Source organism: Phalacrocorax aristotelis, chromosome 2, assembly GCF_949628215.1.
Source record: "Phalacrocorax aristotelis chromosome 2, bGulAri2.1, whole genome shotgun sequence".
Classification (NCBI taxonomy): domain Eukaryota; kingdom Metazoa; phylum Chordata; class Aves; order Suliformes; family Phalacrocoracidae; genus Phalacrocorax; species Phalacrocorax aristotelis.
This window is the reverse complement of record NC_134277.1, coordinates 92,223,884-92,243,634: the sequence shown is the minus strand read 5'-3', so window position 1 is coordinate 92,243,634 and position 19,751 is coordinate 92,223,884. Positions and strand designations below refer to the sequence as shown.

Sequence of the window (19,751 nt, the reverse complement as noted above, 5' to 3'; positions counted from 1 at the left end):
TTTGGGTCACCAGACCTGCTTCATTTTCTCATGCCTTGAGAAAGTTAAGAAGGATACTCAGTCCTGGGTAGAGGTGACATCAGTTGGAAAGAGGGTGTTTTGTATTCCCTTACATGTTCACTCTGCTGCCTGCCATGGTATTGGAAATAATACCTGTGATTTTGCAGACTTTTGAGCCAGAAGTCAGTCCTACTCGAAGGGAGCACAATTCCTTTGATTATAAGAAAATATTTTATGGTTACCTTAGGTATGGGACTGGCCTCCAGTGAATAAAATAGTCTTTCTAGCCCAATTTCCTGATATTTAGGTTTTTAACTGTTTATTTACCTATTTCTTAGAGTGTGGAATAAACCGTACCTTCTCATTTCCAGCCCTGACTAAATGTAAAGACATTTCTCTTCTAATTCCCTTGCAGCCCAGCCCAGCTCTGCAATCCAAGTGGTCTGTGGATGTTTATTCTAAGTGAAACCAAATTCCCTGTTTTCCTCTTCCTTAGTCAAAATAAGATCAGTTTAACTCTGTGAGCCATACCTTTAATAACTTAGTGGCATCTTAAATGTACTCTGTTGTATTTGAACAGTGGAATATGAAGAAATTGTCACACCCCATACAAGTAGGGACACTGTCAGTAAAAAACTGGAGACTAAACATCTGTATCCCGCCCAGTATGTGCATGTGGTGGGAGTGTGTGTCTGTGTGTGAGAACTTTAATCCTGGGCATGAATCTGAAGTTATGCTTGATTCACACATTATGAATGGTCCAAATCAAACTGGAAGGTTGGTATTTGAAATGACATTGAAATTTGTACTGCAGGATCCTACTGATTCAAACGCAGGCAATACACAGAGAGCTACAAAAACCAAACTGTTGAAAATTTTTGTATTCTGTGTTCTAGGTAGGTGATAATACCCATACCAAAGTGCTTGTCCATCCTTAGAGATGCTCATACTCAGCTTTTCCTATTACCACTTCTAAGTCAGTAAACACTGACTGAAATGCCTGCCTGCTTTCTTCTAAGAAATTGAGAATTCTGGCCATGCACATTCACTTCTGAGTTTTAGGGCCTGAGGGAGCAAAAGGCTGAGAGCAGAGACAGAGTCTCTTTTGTCAGCTCCTTTTGTGGATTCCATAATTGGCTCCTGGCATGGATAAAAGAATTACTTTCCAACCTACTGTACCATAAGCAAAGGTGGGGTGTAATGGAGGACAAAGACCTAAAACAAAAGAAGACCAAGGAAAGACTGAGAAAGGAGGACTGTGACTGACAATTTTTTTTCTTTTAAGACTATTGTGACTAAAAGATGAAAGTAAAGTTGCTAAATATATGGTAACCTCCCATGAACAGTGAGGGACTGGTAGAGGCGTATCTACTTACTTGTTAGAGCAAACAAACAAAACAACTGATTTTTTCATTTCAAGCATCTAATGAAAATTATTGAAAACTGATTTTTAAAGCATGTAAGTTAGCATTTTTCTTCTTTTCACTCCCATGTTTGTTTCTTTCCTCAATTTTTCACTTGACCAGAAGTCAAAAACTATTTTTTCAGTTTGTAAAAACATGAAAATTAATGGAGAAACATTTTCAACATTTTTTTCTTAACTAAGTGAAAACATGCAACCAGCTCTATTTATAAGGTCTGTCTAGAGGTGTAACAATAGACCTGAATGTAAGAATTTAAGAATTCTTATAATTCTTAAATTATAGGAATCATGAAGAATTATATATGAATTATAAAGACTATAAGAAAAACTTATCTATTGGCTTTAAGTTCAGATAAAGAACATTCTTTACTTGACTGCTATTCATGAGAGACGGAGCATTTTGGAAGTTAAAGAGACTCTTATACTTGACTTGCTGTACAGAAAGCCTCACAGAGGACTGATAAGGTTTTTTGGGTACTACCAGATGCTGAGACATGTTAAATCAATGCTCAGGAGTGACAGGATTGGTTTTTTTTACCATGTAAAACTTATTCTGCTTTCTCCCCCAAAAGAGGAAAGACCGGTTTTTTTTTCCAGAAGAAATCTTATTTCAGTTAAAAGCAGCATATGTGAACATTTTATTGATCATTTATAAAATTTTTTTTTACTTTTAAAACCTTCTCTGCTTGCCTTCAGAAAATGAGAACAATATGCTGATTAACTGACCAGTTAAAGAAACTTAGAGGTTTGAGCGTCCAAGTTTTCCAAGTGAAAACATTTAGGGAAAAAAAAAAAAAAGCAGCACGCATATACTGTAATTTGCTTGTTTGCTCCACTCCCTTGTGGACATGCCCAGCTTCCTCTGTACCTGGCAGCTTTCCTGTTCTGTATTCATCAAGCTAATCAATGTGATTCAGATGTTCCTCAAATAAAATCATTTGTCTTCAGTCTGCTCTTACAAAGGACACAGACTGTACTAAAAAGGCTTTTCTTCACTTTCAGGGTACATTAAATACATGCCACTGTTCATAATACAAGGCTTTGGCAATGTATTGATTGCATTTTTTTACACAAAAAATCCTTGCACAGGGAAACTCGTTGCGGTTTTTCCACGGAGTTAAATTAGTGCCGCTGAGAAAATTACCAGGCTGAAGGCAATGGAGACAGAAGTCTTTAACCTGACATGGTGTAATGTGAAGAGTAACAACAAACCACCAGTTTGGTTCTGTGCTGCTCTGATAGGGGCCACTCTAAGGTGAGAGGAGAGTTTTATATTCTCATGTTTGAAATTATGAGCAATCAGGAGAACGAAGATAATGTTTGAGCATTGCTGTACAAACTGTACTGTACAAAGTGGAACAGCGGCCACTCACACCTGCTAAAAAAATTTCTGAATACAATCCTTGTGTGGTGTTTTTATGAAAAAAAAAAAAAATTAACCAATTCTTTGCAGTTTTAAAGAGGTGGTGCTTTTTTTTTAATTAACTTTCTTTTTTAGTTCAGGATAAGAATGGGAAAGAAGGAGATAATGAGATAATAATGGATAAAAAGAGGGAAAAAAGTAGATGGAGGAGAAAATCCCAGAAGCTTCACCATCTTGCTTTTCAAAACCAAAATGGATGTTAGGATTTGGGAATTTTTCCTTTTTTTTCTTTTTTTTTCTTTCTTCTTCCCTTCTTTGTTTTCTTCTTCTCAGACCCTATCAAGTAATTCCTTAAACGTTTCTTTTAGACTCAGTTCTCTGGCAGCTAAAACCCAGCACAGTCTGGGTTGTAGCTTTGCTATTGTTCATAGCATCCCTCCCTTAGGTATCTCTGGTAGATAATAGAGAATGAGCTTTTATGTCAGCACATATATGAAGGAAGTCTCCTTGCTCTGTCCTTCTACCTCGTTATGAAACTTTTGGAACTGAACTTGAGAGTGTTATCCTTCCTGACTAATTCAGGAGAAGTTGGCAGCTGGTTTAAAAGTTACTGGAGGGTTTCATAGACAGACTTATAAACCTACAGCAGTGTGACCTTCTCAACCTAATTTCTGTAGGAACTGAGGTTAAAAAGAAAGAAACTCAGACATTTCCAAATCTCCCGTAGGAAAAATGACCTTTTATGCTGATCCTAATTAAGCCCATTAACTCAGGTGAAAAATTCCCCGAACTAGCTTGTCTGTTTTGAGGGTATGATCATAGTGAACCTTCAAATTCTAGAAATGGCCCTGCTCCAGCAAAGCACTTAAGCATGCTTAATCAGGTACCCCATTATACGGCATGCACGTTATTATTGAATGAACTGTGTAAATGAAAGCCTTAAAATGCTTCACATGAATAAAAATGCAGACAAATTTTCCCTGTGGGGATTCATCCCATGCAGGAGATATCTGCAGCTTTGCATTTTAATCAGTGAGAGGTCCGATCCTGCTCCCATTGAAGTCAGTGGCAAAATGCAACTGCTGAAGTGGAAGCAGGTTTTGATACTAACAGCGCAAAATATGAAAAGGGAAGATTTATTTGAAGTGGGTGTTCAGATGATGACCCATTTCTTGCATCAGGCTACTGTTCACCGTAGCGCCAGAGATGATACTGCCATTAACATGTTACTCTCCACAAATCAGTACAGAGCATAACATCCAGTTACCACTCTTGCATGTTTGCATTTCTTCCTCCTGGTATTTCAAGTTAATAGGGAAGGAGAGCCCCAGGGCAAAGCACAATTGATAAGATAATTGACTTCACAAGAGGACTACGAAAGAGCAGGCCAAATTCCGCTCTGACTTAAGTATACCATCTCTGCTTATGTCTGAAATAATCTGATCTAGTCCATCTGCTGTCAAAGAGGAGTGGTGGCATGACAGCAGAGCTCTTCTCTGAGTACTTGTTCTCCACCTGAGGCTCCAGAGCAGAGCTTCCATCTGCACTGCTGGAAAAGATAACCTCACGGCTAGAGCCTGAAGCGGAGTTCACGATACCGTGCATTTGGTTGTCGCCCCATGGAGTGATTTCTTGGCTATGCCTGTGTTACTGGAAAAGCAGTCTGCCTCTTGCCATCCCTCCATACAACCAGTTGCCTTTATGGGCTTCTGCAGCATCTCTGTGGCTCTTTGCTGCTAGCATAGCCCCAGGGTGCCTGGCAGTGTTTTAGGTGGTAAGTGTGCTTGGCATGCACTGTCCTGGCCTCATTGCCCTCGATTTGCCCTCATCCCAGTACTAGAGTCTGGATTTCAGAGTGCCTAGGAAATGTCCTTTGAAAGTGGCACAGTGCCCTTGTGGAGGGTAACAGGCAGGATCTTCAGGGAGATACAGTCCTCGGTTTTGTTCTCTGCAAGAATAATTACTTCTTCACTGGGCAGTTTCAGAAGGCAAAATGTCTTAGTGATGACAAGTGTCCAGGTACTCCAAGCAGTGTCTCTCCAGGTAGATACTCTGTTGACATTGTTGGACGTCTTAACAGCTGTGAGAAATATGATATCAGAGTCATTGATTGTGAATGTGCGGTAAAATGTAAATAACAAAACTCAGAAAAGGAGCGTGGTTTTCTAGGTTAAAATATTTCTAGAAATATAATTGCCAAAGTAAACCACCAGCCAAAGTATATTGAAAAGCCTGTGGTGATTTGAACTTTGGAGGGGGAGGTAGGTATTTCATTGATCAGGAGGTCCAAGAGGAGTCAGTTAATGTACATCAAAAGAGGTCAGAGTAGAGGTTTGTGTCTTTATAGCACAGAGGTGTATGAAAACATTTTCAGATCTATATTTGGAGTTGGCTGCTGAAAATCTTCTGTAAAGGTATTTATGTTATTGGTGGTTTGGCTGAAGCATGTTTTGGACAATTAAACTGAGTTATTTTGTGCTGTCCTAATTGTAAGTTAGACAGGTGGTTTATGCACGAAACATTTAATTTTCTCAGGGCTCTCTGTCTGACTTCAGATGATACTATAGATACTAGCCTATACAAAGATAGAAGGTGATGTAAGGGAAAATGATGGATGCACTGATGGGGGAACTGAAGGGTGACATCACAGATCTGAATGGACTGAGGTGCTGTGAAGGTGGATAAGAAAAAAATATACGGGTGTGATGAAATCCCATTTTGTTAACTACCGCTCCAGCCTGGAGCTCACTCTTAGCTTTTGGTATTAAGCAAATCCAGTATTCATTGTCATTACTGCCTACTAAGTCTGCATTACTAGGAAGGTACTAAAAGTATTGTTTTCTCATTTGTGCAGCAGTTCTCAATAGAAGTGCTTATATGCCCAAGGCAAGTATATTTTGTCCCCATAAACAGAAAGCAACTGTTCAAAATTTTTTATTTTTATGTGGCTAATACCTAATGGTTTCAGTAATAGATAGCTTATTACAGATCGACCTGGTTCTCTTCCACACTTCCTAACTTTTAAGTCACTTTTGATCAGAAAGAAATACACAACTGTGAGTGGAATCGTGTCTCTGTGCTACAGAAAGAGCTCTTGAATCCCACAAGCGTGTGTGTATGTATGTGGATGTGTGTTTGGTTTAGGCTTGGGTTTTTTTGTCCCTTTGCTGAGTTTGCTGGCAGCTAGTCTCTGGGGAAGGAAAGTATAATTACAGTGCAAAAGTGTTTTATGTTTTTCTCCTCTGGATTATGCTAGAAATGTGAAACTGTAGAGAGATTTTATGGAATTGTTAACAGACAAACTAAGGAAGAGAATGAACTGATAGAGTGCATGAGTGGGAGAGATGGTGAAGTTTAAAAAGAAAAGTTGAGCAAATGGCTTTTTTTCTGTGGTCTTAAAAATCACCTAATAAAACATTGTTTTATTGCATAGGTGCACTAATCATTCCCAGTTTTAATCGTTACACCGCATGCGCTTCTCAGGCAATTTTACAGAGTGTGTTCTCTAAGGTGGCTCATGAAAATCGCCTTCACAGTCCATTTGTTTAGATTCTGCAGTGTGCTTGAATGGAAGCCGCCCACCTCTGTAAAGGATAGAGATTGCCCAAATCTATCACTTAAAACTAATAATTGCCAGCAAAATGTGGAGAGAGGTTTATTTCTTCACCAGGCTCATTATATTGGGCAGTCTCTGGTTTTAGGTCTAGATTTTCCTTTCCCTCAGAGGCCTTTAAAGAGCCCCATGATCGATCACAGCATGTTACCAGTGTTACACACGGTGATTTATGAAGTACAAGTCTGAAGCTATCTATTACATGCTCTTAAATATATCTCCATGTTATCCTGCTCCTGCAACCTACATCGGCTCCTTGTTTGTAGTCTTTTTGGACTGCACAGATTAAGCACGCTGCCCCTCTCCTCACACCTAAGTAAAGGACCAACGGGAGCCAGGAAGGCACCTTGTGAGTCATTCTAGCTTGCTGTTAACTTCAGGTAGCAAACACCAGGAACTGTTGTGAAAGTTTGCCCATCGTGCTTTATTGTGTGTAAAAGGAAATTAACAACTCATACTACCAACTCTTTTTTTTAAATCTATCCTTCCCCAAGCCAAGTGGCAATGTTCTCCAGTTAATCAAGGAAAGATCTACTTTGACATACGATCCTTTTCCTGTCCCTGTCAAAGAGCAGTTTGCTCTTCGTGTTGCTTTTCTGACATCTCATCCCTTCGAATAAGGAAGGCTGGTTACTGGCTGTAGTGTGGACTCATCAGAGCCTTGAAACAAGGCTTTTATAAAAGCAAGGAACTAGTAGGTTCCAGAGAGTGCCAAAAAGGAGAGGATGAAAAGCAGTTTAGCAATAGCGGCATCATTCAAGGTCAAATGTGCTTTGCAGAGTTCAGAGAGGCTTTTTCAGTCATTGAAGAAAGGATTGTGGAAAAGAAATGGGGATAATGAAGTCCACTATGTTAATTTTTCCCATCTGAAAATCTGTATTTCGTCAGTTCAGAAATTTTTGTTTGCTTGTTTTGCAGGTGGTAAAAACAAAGGTCTGAAATGGGAGAGGGTAGCAGACATTTACTTGAAGTGGTAGTTTCCTCTGAGTCTTTGAAGAGCCAGCAGACAGTCTTACGTAGTGTTGTTTTGAGAGAGAGACTTCACAATAATTTTCAGCATAGGTTTGAAAGGAAAATCAAACATTAGTGCACAGACTTTCACAGTCTAGAAAAGCAGAGTACACGGAAAAAACAATGGAGAGACTGGGACACTCTTCAGTTCCTGCTCCCTCGCTTGATCCTATCTCGTATTGCCTTTGGTGTAGGAAACACCACTGCCAAAAAAGCTTTTGTAAAAGTTACAATACCTTTGTGTTCTGATATCGACTAACGGCAAACAGGTTTAACCTCAAGGGAAGTGCTTAACTACCTCAAATTGGTAAGTCAGGTTAAATCAGTCCACGTCGCATTTATTTTTCAACCATAGGCAAGTAGGTCTAGGTAGCTAAGTTAATCGTGATTAGCTTGGAATCGACTGTGGAAATGCTGAAGATTCACAGGGTGTATCTAATAATACTCCATAGGTACCTTTCTGATGGTATGCCTGGTGAGGCATGTCGTTAGTGAGTCTTTTAATTTTTGTTATTGGCTGGCGTGTAAAGGAATGGATTTAATTCTGTTTGCAGGTTTTGTGCAGTAAGAATGACTGCAAGAACCTGTTGGAAAACATGAGCGTGGGGCATAAGACTAGGAAGGAGACTGAAAGTATCTCATTAGGTGAGAACTGGGAGTCACATGCAGGACTGCGTGAGTCAGCAACGTGCCCTTGGAGTGATGAAGCACTAACCACAGACTGGGTTGGACTAACAGGAGCATAGCAAGCAGATCAAGGGAAGTGATTACTCCCCTTTACTTGGCTGCTATGAAGCCACATCTGTGTCCATTGTCCAAAAGTGGGTTCAGTTTTGAGTTCTGTGGAACAAGATAGTGACAAACCAGAGCAGAGGCAGCAGAGTCTAGCAAAAGGCATCAGAGATGTACCTGAAGGTGCTGAGGCAACAGGGCTTGTTCAGCTGGCAGAAGGGAGGGGTAAGGAGGATTTGAATGCTGTCTTGCATCTGAAGGAAAAGGAAGAGTGAGCCAGACGCTTCTCTGAGATTCACTGCAAAAGACTAAGACTGCAACAGTGACAAGTTGTAGCTAGAAAAATTTCAATTTAGCACAAAAAGAAAGTGTTCTTTATGGGGAGAAGCATTAAACATTGCCCAGGGAATGATTTGTGATTTCCCAGAGAGGCTGTGAAGTCTCCATGCTTGGAGATTTTCAAAACTCGGCCACTCAAGGACCTGAGGAACCTCATCTAAACTGGAAGTTAGCCTCGCTTTGAGGAGGACATTGAACTAGGTGACCTGAAACTTTCTTTCCAAATTAAATTATTCTGTGAATCTGTGAGGTGAACGAGCTGAGCCAACTTTAAGCTGCTTGACATTCTCATTTTGGAAGAGGGCTGGAGCTACAGAGCATGGTTCCGCACCTCAGCATTTCCTGGCCTCACCTTCAGTTTCTGCAAGGCAGTTACAGGAACTGGGAGAGGAGTGCCTCAGAGTTTGATCCATTCCCCTGCTGTTGTTAATGTGTTACAGTAGTCATTTGTTTTCTCTTCGTTTCTTTTAATTTAAAAGAAAATTAAAGGATGCATGTAGGCTTAAATATTCTAAGAAGCATATTGGATTAAAACAGTCTTAATTGTGATAAATAGAATTCTGCCCATTCTGTCTTGTGCTTTAACTGGTCACTGAAGAGTTTTTAATACCTATCCCTACGTACAAGTTTTCAATGCAACCAGAACACATTGTACCTGTGTGAAAACTCTTAAGCTAATCCTGTGTTGTCCATTTTCATAACTGCTGTTAATCATTGCCCTAATAAATATTTTCATTACCAAATTTCTTCCACCAGCCTTCTTCCAAGTGTATGAAAAAATGTACACTTTCTTAATATTGGTCTTTTGTGATGGTCTAACTTTTTACTGCCAGTACAAATAATGAAAGCAGTGTTTCTTTCTCTTGCTAGAAGTTTTTTAAGTACTCTCAGTGAAACGATTGTGTTGTAATTTGGGGATCATTTTAAGAATTAATATTCTTTAACATCATGAAGTTTTAATATTTTTTACAACTTCATTGTAATAGACCACTTGAACTACAGAAAAGCAATTTTAGTCCATGAAAAGAAAGTTTTTTGGCAGTGGAACAAGTGATGAAAGAAATTGGAAGATCATTACCAACCTTAGCAAGAACACATAGAAATTAGAGGAACTCTGCATCTCTGAAACCATTATGAAGTTCAGATTATTCACCATGTACGGCTTAAATCAACTGTTTCCTCTTTAAAAATGCTTTTGGATATACTGTTTCTGCCATTACTGAATGTGATAGTAAACCACCAGCAGTGCTGTAAAACCAGAAGGTCACAGCTCTTAGTGAACAGTTATAGTCTGACGAGACTTACGCCCTGGGCCCCCTGGACTCAGAGGGAGTGATGGCTTGGGCTTTGGTGGCTGATTTTGTAAGTCTGGGAGGATATGCTTCTTTTGAACACTTAGGTCTGATTCTAATCTCATTCAAAGTCGGTGGTGTTTGTTTTCATAGTGGTAATAAAAGTGAGTATTTCACCCATGGTACTCTTCACCTATTGAATTAAAACTTCATTTCTGAAAGTGCTGATTCGCCTTTAAACCAGGTGAGATTTATCTGTCTCCCCATCATTGGCATTCTGTATAAGTAATGTGTACATATACACAATATCAAACTGCACGAGTGCAGATATGATTCCTCTAAACTCGGAGTTCAGTGTTTTCCTAATTACTTACAGCCTATTGAGATTAAAGCAACAAGATCTCTTTTGTGTTAAACAAGAAGCTCACATTCTTTACTGATGAGCTACTCTCCTCTTTCCCTTTTGGTGATCACGGGCAACATTCTTGCAAACAGACGTCCCAGTACTCCCCCCAGGAAAGCCTTTGTAACTTGTGGTTGACCTAATTGTGCAGCAGCAGCGCTGGTGCTGCTGCTGCTGAGCGAAGGAGATCCCTGGTATGGCACTCGCCTGGGCTTTGCACAGTCTGCAGCCTGCAGCAGGATGTAGGTAAGCAGCAATGCAGGGCATTGAGGGACACTGTCCAATTTCACTTGTGGGTAGATGTCCCACGGAGATTTCAGTATAGCTCAGAGATTGCACCACGTCTTCCACCCCTTTCAATATCGCACCCCTCCTAAAGCCAGTGAACAGGGTCACATGTTACTGAAAAAAGATCTTGGCATTGTTATATATTTGGAAATGCAGACAGTCTTCTGAGGTACACCAGTGTTTCAGTAATACATTGTGGCAATTGTTATTTGTGTGTCCAGTCCTGAAGTACTTGCTGAACGTTCTGAATAGTCTTAACCTTGTTGTGTCTACATGAGGTCTTGAAGAGCCTATATTGAAATCTTTTTAGTGTCGTGACAGAGAAGAGAGAAACAGATGTTGAGATTTGCCTTTATTTGACCAACAAATAACCTCAGTAGCTGCCATCGTTGTGATCACACTGTGCTTAGTGTGTGGTGGTTTTCTGCACGTGCACTCCCTCTGAGAAAAAAACTGCAAAAATCACAAGGCAGAATCAGACCTACTACTGCACATTAACCAGTCATCTGTGTAGAATTAGGAAGTTTTAAAAGGCATTTTCTGACTCCTGGAGTTGAGAACGCTCAGTAGAGTTGAGGTAGGCTTTTTTCATGTCATGTATCATTACCGAGTAATGCCCATCCATCTTCAGTTTGCACCAGTGGAGACTTAATCAAGCATGTAGAAGGAAGAATAGATTCTTACTTAATCCATCCAAGGATGGCTCAACTTTAAAACGGGGGTGTCTTAGTGCTGCTCTTAGTTGAAACAAGGTTGCTAACATGACACAGAACCATAGCAGTCATGTTTTATGTGTGTGCTTTCATGTTCAGACGAGTAGTAGTGGCAATGAAAACGGTTTGCCTCAGCCAACAACTCTGTTCAGTGCCATGTGTTAACTGTGTTAAGAATTAATCGATCTTCTCAGTGAAGATAAAAGATTATGGAAGAGCTTTGACAAACCGATAGGCTTGAAAAAAAGGGGGACATTTTGGTTTTGCTTGAGCACAGGGAATTTAATCGTTAAACAGAAAGATGTCTTTCTTTAGTTCCATGCTTCAGGATAAAACTGCTGTTGAATGAGGAGGTTCCTACACTGGACTGGATGATTCAGCTGCCGAGATCCGGATGTAACAGATAGGGATCGATTCACGTGTGGACCCTGATAATAAGAGAATTGGGTTTTGTTTTATTTGTCAATATTTGGGAAGAATGGGCTGGGGGATGGAGATCCTGCTGTAGAGCAGCTTGCTGAATCACATCAGGGAGAGACTCAACTGTTGTTACTACAGTAGGCAAGCAGGGCTGTGTGACCAAAAGGATCTAAATCCCTGAGCAGAAAGCTGCAGGAAATAGTTGCAGGCAGGCAAGAAGAGGATGAGGAAATGAGAGAGACAGCTAGGGAGGAAAAGCCTGCCATCCTCATGTCAGGAACTGGAAGTAGGTACTTTGTTATAAATTGCTGTGCCAGCTATAGGGTGGAGGTCATTTATGACATCCTGGTGACAATAGATGTGGCCTGTGTTATATAGAGGTCTCTTTGCGTCAAGTTATACTGCATTGTGCATTGCTTCAGAATCTTCCTGTGTGCTTCCACTTTTCAACTTCCACTCTTTAAATTGATTGCTTTGCTATCCTACTTTGTTCTGGTTTTAACATATTGTAGCTTTTACTAATGCTTTAGTGGTGGGTTGTTAATGGGGTTTTTTGTTTGCTTGTTTGTTTGTTTGTTTGAAAGCAAGCAGGCTGTGTACTCTTACCTGTTCGTTTGCTGTCTGGTTTTGTGGGGTTTTCTTATTTGGAGTTTAATTTCAAATTATACGTATTTCTCCTTGATGTTAGTGTTTTCCTAACTGTAGTTCTTTCATGAGCATACTCTAATCCATTCAGTGACACATACTTAGTTCCTGCAATTGCCATTTTTAGATGGAACAATCTCTTGGATTAAATCTGGTACCTAGAGCTAATGTTATAGAAAATAAGGTGAAAGAAGTCAAGTAACATTACTTCCAAAGTCACAATGGTCTTTGGATCATCTTCCATCATTAATATCAATGCTTGACAGCACTTACAACTTTAATCATGATTTGTAACCCTCTGAATTTTATTGCTTCTGCTGTCAGAAATCAATTTCAGTGCTTAATGGCATCTTGTAACCTCAGTCAAGGAGAATGTTGGTTTGATTTTTATTTTAGTTTTACTCAAAGCTTCACTGCTAAGCTACACCCTACAAAATTATTTCTGTGACAGTTTTTAAGTTCTCTGACTTAAAGAAAATACTTTTGTATATACCACATAATACAGAAGTATTTCTCTCCGTTGGTCATTTTTGTTGACCTGAAGCTTCATGTATGCTTCAGAAAGTTGTAGATTCTGACCCTAAAAAACAGTGGAGCGTATGCTTAATCTTAGTCATGCTTGTAAACCTGGGACTTCTCATATAATTAACATCCACCATAAGTGGATGCAGGTCTGCAGGATCAGACCATAAATTATTGTTTAACCTTCCTTTTGCTCACTGAGGTTGAAGAAGGGAATGGAGCACACTTATAATTCCAAATTAAACATTTAGATTAGTCTTTATTGATTCCTTTTGATCAAAAGAAGTGTGTTTGGGCTTGATTCTGTCTTTAGTCACTCAATAATTTCAGTCGCTGAAATTATTGACGTTGTTGGGAGTTCCCCTTTAATGGCATAATTGCAGGATGGAGTCTAGAGTTGTTCATTTCTTAAGGGAAATAACAAAATTATATTTTTCACCAGAAAAGTAACCCCAAAACAAACAAAAACCCAAGTACCTCACAGGAACCGAATTAAAACAGAGTATGAAAAATTGTGCCGTGTCTAATCTTCTCTCAGAATTTGCAACTTTTAATAGAGTTAAGCATGCAAAGGGCATATCCCTTGATCTCCTTTATAAATTACTAAGCATTGGAAAGGGTTCTGCTTTAAGCACAGTAGTGTCTACTTTTCTTTACGCTTATTAGCAGGTTTTGTATGCTTTGAACAAGAGACAATTGTTACTCTCCCACTTAACGCATAGGAAATTAAATAGGAAAGTAAAATAAAGCGATACCCAGTGGGCCAGCAGTAGATCTAGTATACAAATTCAGTGTCCTGACTGGGAAATGCTGCCCATTTTTACCTGTGTATGGACTGCTTATTGGAAATGTCATGATCTGTTTGGCAGCATGGAAGAGGAATAATGAGAATGTGTTGTCAGAAGCAGTAACAGGAGTGATTTCTTGCACCGCGTCATTTAAACTTTGGTCTAATTCCCCCAAGAAACTGTCCCCTCTTCCTTCATAGAAGTAAGGAAACTGATTTACTATGCAAATCATAAAACACAGACTCCACAGGGCACACATAGCAAACCACCTTTCTAAAAGCAAAGAAGGACAAAATTTTTGTCACTTTCCAAATCAACTTTATTCTATATACAAGTAACCTCTTTCTAATGTATTTCTTGTGGTTTTTTCCAATTACAAAGGAATAGCTCTCTGTGTTTGATCTATGTACTGATGACTTTCAGCTAACTTTCCTTGCTATTTTTCATTTAGAGAGCCCGCCGCCTGCACATGATAATGTTTGTGTAGTGGATGACATGGTTCTGGAGCTATCAGAGGTGGAAGAAATGGCATCAGAAAGCAGCTGTTTTGTATCTGAGGACACCATGGAAGACTCTGGTGTTGTGAGTTCCCCATCTGACATTGTATCTTTGGATCCACAAAATGGCAGTATGAAGTTCAGAGACATCAAGCTGGTCAATGGCTACATGGACTCAGCTGAGGCAGATGCAATGTGTGGCCCAGAGATGTGCCCCTTAAAGAACACCTACTCTGATAGCGTGGGATCTGACAGTGCTCCACAGAGGTAAAAATTTATTTGCAACCAGCTCTTGGAAAATATCTCACATGTCTTCCTTGTAGGGAATCATTTAAGAAAACCAACTACTTTCTTCTGCGCTTTCATAAACCAGTACCAATGCCAAGTGACTCCTCCCAGTGAAAAGCTCACTGCCAAATCCCCTCCAGTAACATACTTGTAGCAACAGGCAAAGGTCACTTTTCTGTTTGAACTTGTAGTTACATTTCTTGCAAAAGACCGCTGCCCTCCAGAGTTGATTTCTCCAAGAAGTCTAAAATAATTTTGTTACAGTCTAGTTTATTTTGTAGCTCTGATAGCATATGAAGTGCTTAAAATGTTACTATATATTGATCAAGAAAAATGGCATGCAAGTCATAAAATGGAAAATTTATAAAATGGAAAAATCCAAGCCAATGAAAGCCAGGTGGAAAAGGATTGTATTCAGTGAAATTGGGGGACTGGTTTGTGGGTATGTGCACGCATATATGTGTTCACCTAATGCTAACCTTCACTGGCATTATACCTTGGGGGGTTTTTTCAGCATATTTCCCTTTTTTTTTTTTTTTTAAATTGCATAAACAAACATTTTCCTGCAGTTTTTGCAAGAAAATATGAGAACCTGGAATTTAACTAGAAACTGCCTTCAAGCACAAGTGACTCTGACACTGTTTGTTTGCCAAAACTCACATAGTTGGTGGCAGGGCTGCAAAGGGAACCCAAAATTTATAGGACTTTGCAAATACAAACTGGCCAAATAGGAAGCTGTGCCTCCAGCAAGGAGGGTGGCCTGGTAATACTGACAGGGATCCGCTCTGTGTGATGCTGCAGAGTCATGGGACAGGGGCCAGAAATTCCTCTGAATTCTCAGTTGACACAAAGTCTGTGCTTTCTGGTCTCTCTCCATTCAGCTGCTAATCTGTAGCCCCTTCATAAGAGCATGTATCATGACCTAGTTATTTCCTTCCACACATTTCTGAGGGAGAACTTCATCTTGGATCATGCAGTGGGTGATAAATTAGGGAAAATTAGGCCAAAGTCAGTATTTAACCTATTGGAATGATCTCAGGGCTTTTCTTTATCCATCAGTATCAACAGGGACAAGATCAAGCCTTGCTTAGATACTTGATCAGCAATACATTTTTCTTGTGATTTGTCCTTTTACAGTTTCTTGGGTCCTCTGTTTGGAGGATTAGATAGGCTAGTATAGTAACTGCAATTAACATTCCAGTCCTGATCCAAAAAAGGAACCCATTAATTTCAGTAGACTTAGATTGGGCCTTCTAAGATAACTGAGCAATCCCAACTTTCCTCAAAATGCAGGATTTAAACTGGTAAGGAAAAACACACACACGTTGAGTGGGGGTGGGGAGAATTTACCGTGTAATGTTATATATATATACTTATAGTGTTGAGCAAAGACATCAGAGCAAAGAACAATCCTAATCAGCAAAAAATATTTTGGACTTTTTGGGGTTTTTTAGTCAAATAAAAGACTGGCCGCAGGTCATTAAGTGACACACTCCCTCACTCCCTCTCACAAGTAAGTATTCTCTCCATCTTTCACTTCAGCCAAAGATATATGTACTGTACATTGCATTGAGATTTACCTTTGCCACACAAACACACACAATTTGTAATGGTTGGAAGGAGTGCACATAGACGAGACAATGGGACATTTCATAAGCTGGCCAGCAGGACTGCTGCTCAGGGGTCCTTGCTGCGCCAAAGGAGTAGGGAAGCTGGAAGGATAGTGCGGTGTACTGCCAGTTGCAGTCAGGGAGGTAATTAACTGCCCCTGCTCAGCCGCTGTGAGGCTAATGCTGCAGTACCATGTCCAGACTTGGGCCCTCAATTCAAGGGAGAGATTGGCAAACTGGAGAGTCTCTTGAGGGCTGGGGCCCCGGAGCACAAAAGGTGCAAGGGGGAGAGGAAGCAACTGGTTGTTCACCTTGCAAAAGCAATGTGGGTAAGGAGGGACCTGATTGCAGTCTTTCCCTAAACAAAAGGATGACTATGAGGCTTCTCAGGGAAGCACAGTGAAAGAACAAGAGGCAACTGTCAACAGCTGCTGTAAAGGAAATAAAAATTGAATATAAGGAGGAAATTCTTCAAAACGGGAGCAGTTAAGCAGTGGAAGAGGTTACCCAGAGAGGCTGAGGAATCTCCATACCTGGAGGTTCTCAGAACCGAGCCAGGCAAAGCCTTGGGCAGCGTGGTCTGACTTTGAAATTAGCCCTGCTTGGAGCAGGAGGTTGGGCTAGGCTTCCAACTTAATCTTTTCTCTGGTTTTGTCATGCTAAATATTCTATATTTATCTAATATGTCCATAATTGAAAAAAGAATGGGTTTAGACTGAAGTAGGAGACAGTTGTTTGGGGATTGCAGTTATTTTTCATAAATTCTATTTATTTCTTAGGCTCTGGGACAGCAAAATTGTTTCAGGTCAACTTTGGGGTATAGCAGAAACTTAACATTTGTGATTTATTTTATCCTTACATCAGCAACCACTTCGATTGCCACAGCAGCAGCACTGATAGTAATATCTTTCAAACTTTTATGCTCTGAGTGTGCCGGTAATATATGAAGGTAAATCCAGTTCCACTCCGAACATATGTTTGTAAACAAACCAGCTTTGAAAATTGTGCTCGTCTAAATCCTTTTGAGGTCAACTTGCTAAGTTCTCAAAAGCCACTTCCTAACTGTAGAGGGAAGGATAAAAATACAGAGTTTTTTTTAAACCTGTTTGTATTAAATTCTTGTTTTAGTGGGATGTAAATCAATTCTGAGCACAATTTTGAGTACAGCCAAATTTGGAGAACGTCAGTTTCAACTTCCACTGTCAGAACAGCTGCCTCCCAACTAATAAAATCTGCTGGGAGCTCTGAGATTGTATGTCATTTCTGTGATGAACGGGCTACTTTCAGGACCACACTAGTCTCCTAAATTCCCAGACAAGTCAAAGTGCAGTTCATGTTTATAACTGATACTGAGCTATACAGAGTTTTAAATATGTTTCATAAGCTACAAAACTTAAAATTTTACATGGAGCTTATTAATTCCTTTCTGTCTTCTTCTAGTCCGTGTACCAAGATCTAACTCAATTCTGAAAGGAAGAAAAAAGAAATTGGGAGAACATGTTGCTACTGTAAAGTAGCAGTGGTTAGCAGCAGCGAATCAGAGTCTCCTTGAGTCTGAGCTCCACTGAAGCCAGAAATTTTATTTAGTGAATAATTTGGCTGAGGCTTGGGGAAAAAAGGTTAATAAGAATAATGGAAATATTTACCTTGTCATTTTAAATTGTAAATCTGACTAAAGCTTGAGCTTTTCACCGAGAAAACAACTAATTCCTGGGAGTTTATAATACTGTCTACTAAAATCATTTTGTACCCTGTGGGCTGTGAACAGTACCCTTAAAGTGGAAGCAAATTATATTTGGAGTGTGAAAGGCTACAAAGGAAGTCCAAGTGGTATTTTGCACATGCACTGTGAAGAACTGCAGTGAAGAGCAGAATCAAGTCCACAGTTCTTACCTAGGTTTGGTACAGAGGCTTAGCCTGTACTCCAAGAGATGAAGAGTGTTTTGCCATGTTGCTTACTTTGTTTAATTGTATGTTTAGTTTTGAGTTCATTTTTCTTAGAGTTTCTGGAATTGTTTACTGGGTGGCCTGGGTGGTCTCTGTGTAGCTGAAATGCCTGATAGCGTTAGAATATCATAGCAGGGTCTGCACCTCATCTGCTGCTGAAGACAAGGAAAGTTGTGAGCATTTAAGGGTACAGTCTTCAACATGCAATAGGTTTGTCTGCACTTAGCAGCCTAATAGTATGGCCGGGTCAGAAATGGCACGTACCATGGGCTTTGCACACACAGAAATGACAACCACAGCAGAACTTAAATCTCATTCAGTTCTCAGAGCACAGAAACAGAAATTTCTGAAAGAACATCCCCGGATTCCAGGGTTTCCAAGCTGGGGTCTTTCCTCCGTGGTTTTGTTTTCCAGTACATGGGAGCAACTTGCGAGTGCGCTCATTTTTGTTTTGATTTGTATTGCTTTGTTTTGGGATTCTTGTTCACGCAGTCTTAATCCAAATACATACATTAATTAGCATGTAGAATAGCAGATCAAACGTCAGAACACTCTAGTTCTACTCTTGGCTCTGCCTCTAACCTGTTAAACCATCTTTGTCTCTCTGCATCTGATATCCCCTTCAGCCACTGACTGGTTTTTGACGGTAAAAACCATAACACAGCTATCATATCTCACGATATGTTTGTACAGTGCCTGGTGGAGCAGAATCCAGACCTCAGCTGGGGGTGCCAAGGGCTAACATCGTACAAATAATTGACTACATGCAACGTTTAGCTGTGAATGTTTTAGTATTAACTGCTGACTGAACACTGTACTGCTTAGTTCACTGTCTTCAAATCCTTTCTTACGGTTGATTTCTTTGTGTTATGTATCTGTTCACCAAATTTTAATATATAGTGTTAAATGAGTAACAAGAAAACCACAGAGAAGCTGAAATGTTGCTTATGTAGCAGTAAGTACATCTCATGATCTCACAGTGTTGCAACTCTGTCCTCCCATACCCCCTCCTTTCCCATCCCTTGTATGGTGTCATCACGCAAGCTCCTAGGGGCAGGGATCAGTCAGTTTTATATGCCTGTAAAGTATCATGCACACCTACTGTCTGGAGCTTTATAAATAATTACACATTAAAAATTATGTTTAAATAATATTATTAGGGATGCTAGGTCATGCGCTTAAAGTTAGGTAAAAATGTTAGGGTTGTCTGTGTAACCTTAGCTTCCCCCTTTAACCTTAATTTCCCCCCCTTTTTTGCAGTATGACAAGGTCTCTAGTTAAAGTGATCATACTCTGTTTTGGTTTATTTTCCTTCTGAGTTTCAGAGCTCAATTAATAGAGCAGGTATACCACCATTCACTCTCAGTTCAAAGTCTCTTTTGGAGACAGGACTATTTAATTTCCCTTTGCTCTTTTTATCTTACTTATCACACTAGTATCCATGTGCCATGGAGACCTCAGTTCATTTCTCTGCTCACGACTCACGTGGGATGAAAAGGTGGCATTATCCTATTTTAGAGAAGTAGAGCTGATGCGCAGAGAGTCAAGGCAGACTAGTGACCACTTAGACCACACAGGTTCCCATTTCTTCAGAGGACTGAGCATTAAATAGCATTTCATGTACCAGAATGCAGCTCTCCTTTTCCTCCAAACTCTGTTCTTGGAAGACGTTTAACCATTTTGGCTGAAATAAAATAATGGAATGATCATGGGCATGATATAAATTGTCGCATTTGGACTGCCACCTATCAAAGATGTATAACTCCTCGAAGTTATAAGCAACTGAGATCAGGGGTTTAAAACGGGTCTTAAGAGTGAGTGGTTCCACCAGCCTCTCTCAGAGCAGGAAAAACACTT

General features: G+C 39.9%; 1 protein-coding gene across 14 annotated transcripts in view; it reads left to right on the top strand.

Annotated features, from left to right (window-relative positions):
* The window catches only part of COBL (cordon-bleu WH2 repeat protein), a 168,999-nt gene that overhangs the window by 128,828 nt on the left and 20,420 nt on the right, over positions 1-19,751 (top strand). For all 14 annotated transcript variants that reach the window (XM_075084386.1, XM_075084385.1, XM_075084384.1 and 11 more), the window contains one exon: positions 14,004-14,316. In XM_075084386.1, the coding sequence (XP_074940487.1) occupies positions 14,004-14,316 (313 nt within the window). The remainder of the gene's footprint in view (positions 1-14,003; positions 14,317-19,751) is intronic.